We start from the raw sequence: 8,970 nt of genomic DNA, 5'->3' as shown, positions 1-8,970 counted from the left end.
CCTGCCTGCACCATGCATGGAGGACTGGCGTGCCATTGCAGACGTGTTCAGCCATCGCTGGAACTTCCCAAACTGTCTTGGTTCAGTGGATGGGAAGCACGTGGTCATCCAGGCCCCAGACAACTCCGGCTCCCTGTACTACAATTACAAGGGCACTCATTCCATCGTGCTGTTGGCAGTGGTCGATGCCGACTACCTTTTTAGGGTAGTTGACGTTGGTGGATATGGCAGGACGAGTGACGGCGGATCCCTCTACAACTCTGCATTTGGTGAGGGCCTCCGAGATGGCACCCTGGACCTCCCTGAATCTGCGGTCATCCCTGGGTCTGAGCATCGTGGAGCAATGCCATTTGTGTTTGTAGGAGATGAGGCATTTCCCCTCCGCCGGAACCTCATGCGCCCTTTCCCTGGCCCCCATGTCCCTGCAGAGCAGAGAGTGTACAACTACCGCCTCAGTCGTGCCAGGCTTGTAGTTGAGTGTGCTTTTGGCATTCTGTCTTCACAGTGGAGAATGTACAGAAGAGTGATGGCTGTCAGCCCCACTACTGCTGAGACGTGTGTCAGAGCCACTTGCGTTCTCCACAACTACCTGCGTGTCATGACCCTGAGGAGAAGGCACAGGGCAGGTAGTTACCGTAGGCCTGGTGATGGTAGTTGTCTCCGGGGAGTATCCAGGATGTCTGCTAACAACGCCACACGGGAGGCCTTGAGAGTGAGAGGCAACTTCGCCTCTTATTTCAGCGAAGAGGGCGCTGTTCCTTGGCAGGTCCAGCCATAAAACGACCCAGCAGCTGCATAACACAACGGCTCTTTTAAGAGCCACCCACATTGTCCTTTAAAGGCATAGTTCCAAAGTTGCACAAGCACTATACACAACAACCTGAACAACCACACTAAATAAACTTCACAGTGATTTTATCGTCAGTTGTCTGTTTTTCATTCAAATAAAAAGGTTATTATGTTATTATTATTTTAGTAAATAACCATTAGTTAATAATGGTTATTTATTAGTAGATAAATAAACATTTATCTACTAATAAATTGTAGATTTAGTTACTAAATCTAGATAACTAAAGATTTAGTTTAGTTATTAACTAAACATCAGAATCAGATTTTAGTTTAGTTATTTATTAACTAAAATAAAGTTAATTGTATGGTTCAGTTATTAGTTGTTTATCTGAAGTTTATCTTTTTTTATGTGGGTATCTATAGGATTCATCCAAACAACATTCTCTTGTACTTGTACAGTTGCAATAAATAAGTAATCTACAGTACCTGTCTTATCTATATCCGCTTAGCAAATGTGCACAGCAAGTTTAAACGATAGTCATGAACACCATTTAAAAAACAGAATTATTTATTGAACAAAATTGTATTACATTGAACAACATATAAACTTAATAAATATAAATATGAACACTTTGAACAAAATATTACCTTAATAAATATTAATATGAACTTTTTGAACAAAATAAACTAAAAATAAGAAATATTAAAAAAAAATTAAATGTAAAACACAAACATGAACATCAGTAACATTTTAAATAAAATTACTCCCTTCCGTCCATATCCGCCTCATACACCATGGAATAAATTTTAAATTTAACCTCGGCCCTCTTGGCCAGGGTCATTCGGCGAATGGCGGGCAAGAGGCTCAAAAAAAAAATCTCATCCTCATCAGCCGCAGAAAGACCTACTTGAGGAGGAGGAGGAGGAGGTGGTGTTTGCTCCATATTATGAGCCTCCTGGAGTGTGCTCAAAAGCTCCCGCTCAAACTCGGACATGGCTGTCCCTCTCTTCTTCCTCATCTGTGGCCTGAAATGAGAGGTGGAAGGGCCTGCCTCCTCCAGGTCTCCCCCCACCTCTGTGAGAGGTTGAGTGGGTGCAGGTGGGGGGGTAGGTGCAGGTGGCGGGGTAAAGGTACGTGCGGGTGGTTGTGTAGGTGCAGCGGATGGGGGGGTGGGTACAGCCGAAGGGGTAGGTGCAGCCGACAAGATAGGTGCAGGTGGGGGGGTGGGTACAGCCGAAGGGGTAGGTGCAGCCGACAAGATAGGTGCAGGTGGGGGGGTGGGTACAGCCGAAGGGGTAGGTGCAGCCGACAAGATAGGTGCAGGTGGGGGGGTGGGTACAGCCGAAGGGGTAGGTGCAGGTTGGGGGGTGGGTGCAGCTGGGGGTGTTGAAAATAGCGGGGGAGGTGAGTTGACCAAAGGGATAGGTGCAGCTGGGGGGAGCGTGGCAGGGGTAGCTTGGCGGGGCAGATTGGAGGTGGTTGGCCTACACTCAATGAATGGGGCTAGGAACCCCATCACAGCCATAAATTTCCATGGCCGAAAAAATGAGGCCCCAGCCCCACTCCTGTTCTTCTCCCTCTCCTTCCTCTTTTCCCTGGTGTACTGGTCCCTCAAGCTCTTCCACCTTGACCGACACACATCCTCTAATAATAATAAAAATATATGTATGACAAAATTACAGGCTATGAATCTGTCTGTGCATCTAATGCTAATTATTGGTATTAAGCTATTATTTAATCTTGCTTTAAGCTGCAAATTTATATGCCCAGCCGGTTGGATCTGTCATGAGTTATGTATTTATTTATTTATTTATGTAAAAGTCCATCAAAATCTCTCTATCTACCAACATACCTGCTATCATAAATACTACTAGCATATGAACCCGTATGCTACCTAATATAACTCATCAGTTGAATTAACATTTTATTTAACACAGTACAAACTCATAAAACCCACCAGGGACTCCAACGAGCTCTGCCACCCTTCTCCAGGCAGAATTTCGTTGTTCGTTGTCCCTATAGGACAACAATGATGGGTCGTATAAATTTGGGAACCCTGCAACCGCCACAATTAATTTCTCCTCCATTTTGTACTCGGAACTAAAGTTTCCTGCGCATTTTTGAAGTAGGATGTCTAGAACAGAGGACCCGCGAGAGACTTCCCCCCGTCTCCATATGCTCTACTTCTATTGGATAGACGCGTCGCGTTCAACGGAATTCATTTGCATAAAGATGGGCATCGGCCAGCTTTTTGACGCGCGACATTTTTTTAAATGAAGCGCCGCCTTCCCGGAATGCTTTGCGGGTGCGTCAAAGTCGCTTGACGTCACCCATAGGAATATAGTGGAGTGCAGCCATAGACAGTATATAAGATGGACACAGCGACCCCATAGACTTCAACGGAGAAAAGTGAAGCCCATTTGAAGCACTCACTTCCTGATCGCCAGGCGAACTGCGCAGGCTCAAACTGAGCTTGAACACGTGAGCAACGTGTCTGACAGCTGTCAGTCTTCTAGTAGCTGTGCGGAGAGAAATCTGAATCATTCCCTTCCGAATCTCGCAGAGACAGAGAGCGTGAGTATTAGCTGTCCATGAGCTAGCAGCAGGATCAACTTTATCACTCTCTGTGGGCTACTCCCTTCACTTTATCGGACTTAATGCCTCCACGTTCCCCCGATTGCCTGCGAGCTTCTATGCCGGTCTATACGGTAATTTCTCTACAGTGCGACAGAGAGTCGCGTGAGTTATGACGCAATCGTTAGCCTATTTTTACAAAAACGGCTTCTACGGGGCCATAACGTAAGGTACAAGGTAATGGAGCCTTTTATACATTGTCGAGTTTCTTTAGAAATAAATAATGGACAAATGGAGTCTTTGGACGCCTCAGATGTAAAGTTATTCGCTGTCAAAGTGACGCAAAAATGAATGGGAGTCAATGGAATGCTAACAGCAGGTGAAGTTCTGCTACAATGGCGGCGCCCGCGGAGGCTTCAGTTTCCGGCGGATGGATTACCCCCTTGAGTGCAGCGCGACAGAAGTGTCGCACGGACAAGTGGATCACCGCCGTGAATCCATTCCCGCGTCGCGGCATGACGTTGCAGTAGCCTATGTGACTGGATTTTAAAATCCCCCAAAAGCGCGATGGCTACGAGACGTAAACGCTCGAGAGTGTGGCTTCATTTTACCAAAAATGACGATCAGCAACATTCAGAATGTAACCTTTGCAAAGCGGTTCTCGCTTGTAAGGGGGGGAGCACAACAAATATGCTCAAACATTTAAATCACATCCATGGCATTAAATACCAGGAGTGCACTATGTTTGACAGCCTGCGCTCCATAAACAATGGTAGGTGGTACGCTTATAAGTTATATCAAAACATGAATGCTTGCTAGATGTAAGTAACCAATGATCTTTTCTAACTAAATAGTCAAATTATGTGCAAATATTCGCTTGTTTGTTTCATTAATTGTAGACAGTGACAGACAGCCTGGTGAGAGTAGCGAGAGAGAGACCCCTTTTACGCTAGCTGCTCAGGGAGCCAAGATGACCGAGGAAAGGGTGAACGAATGTCATCGCAAGGTTGTGAGGTTCGTTGTGAAAGGTTTGCACCCTTTCATGACAGTAGAGCAGGTTGAATTTCGGTAGGTGGGAGAAATGCTTACAATATTGTTATCAAGTAGTCTATGTTATGTACGGGTGACCAGTGCGTCCTGAAAAAAATCGGACAGCCCCGACCCCGAGAGCCAATGTTCCGAATCCATCCAAATTGTCCCGAAAATTATAGAACTAGAGCAGTCTTTTTTTCACCCAAAAGCGGCATGCTGAACAAAACACGCCGGTTTTCTCCGTATGCAATGTTAAACAAGCCTACTTGAAACACACAGCCCTTCTGTCAGTCAAATATATTCCTCCTGTCATCACGGAGTTGCAGGCAATAGCCTAAATCTTTTTTTTTTTATTAAGTAAATTTCATTGTGGTTTTATTGTTTTTAATAGCCTGCCTATCAGTGTTTTTCATAGGTTCGATTTAATGCTTAATCAGGATATAAATTAACGCTTTTCATGATCCCAGACTTTTGTGTAGCATGCTTGTTTACAAGACACACTACTAGTATGGAGAGTATATTTTTGAGAATTATATAAAATGTAGACTGAAAGTATGCTTTCTTATTTTTAGTTGAAAAGAAGTGTACTAATAGAGCACTTTAATAAACTTTAAATTATTAGTATCGCTGTATACAAGATCAGGTTCAGTTCCATGCTCATTTAATTTACTAAGCTATTCCACCCGAAAGCTTGTTACTATATAAACACGAACATGTTAGTTTATAAGACAGTGTGTAATCTTATGTTTTTAAAAAAGTATTTAAAGTATAAAAAAAGTATTTAATAAGCTACTCAATCAAAATAGTAAATCAAGTCAAGTCATCTTCATTTATATAGCGTTTTTAACAATGTAGATTGTTTCAAAGCTGCTTTACAGAGATAAACGTATAATTTAAGGTAACAGATTGTTTTGGCTTTATAGCGGTTCTTGAATAATGTTATTCTCCAGCCAAAGCTAGCTTTGATTGATTCACTTCCGTCGAAAGGATAATTAGTTATTAAATTAGGGGCCGCTAAGACGACACTGTTCTCTCTACACAGACTTTAAACGCGAACCTGTGAGAAACGCTGATGGCGCTCACGTGCGCATCAAGGATTAATTCTATAGTAATGTGCGTTTGAATATATGTGCGCATGTTTGTAATTCTCTACAAACCAAGCCTAAATAAACTACTTGTCCTGCCTATAAATTTGATACAGAATTTTATTTTATTTTATCACAGGGTGGATACGCGAATTTTCCACAATGCTTTATCTGTAGTGTGGTAAAGGGATCCTCCATAGGGAGAGGCTAGTTGGCACTTCAGCACTGCGTTGACATCGGGTCCAGGCGAAGGTCCTTCACAGTAAACAGTAAACACATGTACAAGCCAATAATACTTAGAATACTTAATTATACTTTTAAGTATATCTCGATTAACAAGTATAGGCCATAGTCACTCACATCATGCAACAACTTCTCTTCCTCCCCACCCCCAAATTTCACCCATCCCCATCTGGTCACCCTACAGAATGTGGTTACACAATCTGCCATAATAACTTTTTTAGCCAGTATTGTTAAATCTGTCATTACTTAGGCTAGTCTAAAATCATGAAAGTGAATAATAATTACTTACTAGTGTAATTATTAACTGTAGTTAATTTAGTCTTTCTGGTGGCTAATGTTAAGTATTATTATTATATAGAATGTTGAATTATTTAGAATAATTATTAAAATAATGTATTAATTATAATCTCTAGGGAGATGACTGAGGCTCTTAACCCAAGATACAAGCCACCGTCAAGGGATAGCTTGTCCAACCATCTCATACCTGCCTGGTATGAAGTGGAAAAGACCAACTTAATTTCAATGTTAAGTGGTATCAGCAATATGGCCATTACGGCAGATGGGTGGACAAGTGTCTGTCAGGACCACTACCTGACAATCACTTTGCACTATGTCAGGCAGGGAAAAATTGAAGGCAAAGTGCTTTGTACCAAGGCAGTTTATCAGGCACAGACAGGAATTCATGTGGCTGAGGAGATTGAAGAAATACTTCAAGAATACAGAGTTAGGGACAAAGTGGTGGCAGCAACGGTTGACAATGCTGCCAATATGGCTGTCGCTCTGAGGACCCTAGCTATTGTGAGAATAGGCTGCTTCGCCCATACTCTGAATTTAGCTGCTCAGAAGATAATAAAATGCCAAAGCATCTCCAACTGGGCAGCAAGAGTGCGGAGTGTCATCGTGTGGATGAAGAGTGTGACCCATGGCAAAGGTCGTCCTCAAAGAGAAGCAGAAACTCCTGAGTAAGAATTTTTTATATTTCCATTGCATGCTAATATAACATTTTGATGAGATATATAACAAAATATATGCAACAAACAAATTGATGGTTCTATAATGTGGATTAGGTGATGTGCTAACAATAGATGTTCCTTTCTCTCAGACCTGCCTCAGCATATGATGATTTTGGATGTAAAGACAAGGTGGAATTCTTCCTATCTAATGATCAAAAGGTTCTATGAACAATTCCCCGCAATACAGGCCGCAGTTATGGACCCCAGATTGAGGAAACAATCAGATAAGGAAAAGTAAGCTTTTATGACCTGCTAAATTATGACTGATTATATATCTTAGTTATTGAGTAGTTTGCGAGACTAAAGGGTAAGGGTAAAGTGCAAGGGTAGGGTAAATTAAAATTTATTTTTTACAGTTCATCTTGAGATCGGAGGGATAGTATGGGGCGATTACTGATTTGCTTGTTATGAACAATAATCGTTATCTATTATAGATTGGTGGAGAATTTACAGACTGAAGACATGAGGAGGGCAGAAGAGTTCCTTCATCTGATGGGTGTGCTATACACATCCACCCTCTGCATCTCAAGCGAAAAAAGTCCAACATGTGGTCAAATTCTGCCAATTTTAAAGAAGTTGGAGAAACACTATACCATCCAAGCACAGGACTCTGCCTTCACAAGGAACATAAAGGAAAAGATCTGGACTGATCTCTCTGCACGCTACCAGGTACTTTGACTGACATATTCATGGAGGACAAATGTTCACTGCTCATGAAAAATTATATACTGATGTGGACGGGAATTTCACATTTGTCTCTGTTGAACATGAATCTTTCTTTCTAAATTCAAGAATGAAGAAGTGCAGATCTTCTTGGAAGAGGCAACAGTAATGGACCAAGGTTCAAGATGAAAATTGAGAGTGATGCCATCTGGGAAAGGCTAAGAACAGCAGCAGTGGTGATGATGGCCATCACAGAAGAGGTATTTGACTGTCTGTCTGCTATTGTTATCATTTTACACCAATTTCATATATGGGACTCACAATTTGTTTTTAAGCAGGAGCAAGAAGAAGCTCAAACACTGGAGGAGGAAGAAGAAAAACAGGAAGAGGTAGAAGAGGAAGACTATGTAAGCTCTGATCTCTGTTAGTTCATTACAATGAGTGTACTAACAGTCCTCTCTAAAAGTAGGTTTGTAATTTTTTATTTTTTTATTTCAGTCCCCACCTGCAAAGCAACGCAAGACAGCCTTGGAGGAGCTGTTTGAAGAAGAGGACCAAACGTCACATTCGACTGTCCCGAAGCAGGCCCGCCGGACCATCAGGGAGCAAGTAGATTTGGAAGTGCAAATCTACAGCAGCCTTCCTGCCATTCCTATGTCAGGTGACCCTGTACTCTGGTGGTGGGAAAAGAGTGGCAGTCTGCCCCTACTGTCTGCTTTAGCAGATAAGTATTTGTGTGTTCAGGCATCTTCCACTCCTTCAGAGCGGGTATTCTCCACAGCTGGAGACACAATCAGCCTGGAGAGATCAAGGATCCTCCCAGAAAAAGCAGACATGCTTGTTTTTCTGCACAAGAACTGCTAGAAATGTTGAAATGTTAAATGATTAATTGATTAAATTTTTGTGAACAATAAAAGTTAAAGTTAAAATGTAAACCATGATGCGTTGTTTACTCTTTTATAGTTTAGCACACACGAGTGACTAAGTGATTACAATACAAAGCTTTGTTTTAGAAATGTTTACTTTTTTTTTTGAAATTTCAAAGCATTCAACTTTTGTATTGATATTGCACACTTGGTTTTCATTCTCTAAAACCACTTTAAATTAGACATTCAAAGCCAACAACTCTCAAAGCCACCCTTGTAAGTGTTCAGCAAATGGTACAGGAATCGATATGGGAATCGCATCGATAAGCAGACTTAACAATGGCATCGATATCGATAATTTCTTAACGATGCCCATCCCTAACACCAACTAATATAATTCAGAATTATTTCTTACCTTAAAATCTTTCTTGTCTTCAAATCGCGTTCTTCTTCTTCTGATGTAAATCCAATGTAATCTCACAGCGTGTCTTCCAAACTCGACGACAGCAGAGGATTGATGAAGTTCGGTGCATTGTTTTTGAGGTAATGAGCGTGTGACGCGTGGAATATTTGCATGTCAATATATTTTGCGCGTGTGGGTGTGGTCACATTAAAACTAATGAGCAAGTGTTTGAGAAACTGGATATCTTGTTGGTTTTATACAAATTACTTAAACAGAGAATATTTGTTTTCTTTTTGAATCA

At 41.8% G+C, this 8,970-nt stretch overlaps 1 protein-coding gene across 2 annotated transcripts; it reads left to right on the top strand.

Annotated features, from left to right (window-relative positions):
• Window positions 1-4,307: 4,307 nt before the first annotated feature.
• LOC307004363 (uncharacterized protein) lies at window positions 4,308-8,177 on the top strand. Of its 2 annotated transcripts, none has more exons than XM_079623505.1 (7): window positions 4,308-4,432; window positions 6,138-6,686; window positions 6,827-6,971; window positions 7,172-7,406; window positions 7,530-7,660; window positions 7,739-7,807; window positions 7,899-8,177. In XM_079623505.1, exons 2-5 carry the CDS (start codon window positions 6,647-6,649, stop codon window positions 7,587-7,589), a joined length of 480 nt encoding a protein of 159 aa, XP_079479631.1. In that variant the 5' UTR covers window positions 4,308-4,432; window positions 6,138-6,646; the 3' UTR covers window positions 7,590-7,660; window positions 7,739-7,807; window positions 7,899-8,177. The 2 variants fall into 2 exon arrangements, with proteins under 2 accessions (XP_079479631.1, XP_079479630.1); XM_079623504.1 differs by having other exon boundaries at window positions 7,736-7,807.
• Window positions 8,178-8,970: the final 793 nt, after the last annotated feature.

The sequence above is a fragment of the Phoxinus phoxinus genome (assembly GCF_949152265.1).
Source record: "Phoxinus phoxinus genome assembly, chromosome: 9".
Taxonomy (NCBI): Eukaryota; Metazoa; Chordata; class Actinopteri; order Cypriniformes; family Leuciscidae; genus Phoxinus; species Phoxinus phoxinus.
The sequence above is the reverse complement of the archived record's forward strand: the minus strand, read 5'-3'. Positions and strand labels throughout refer to the sequence as shown.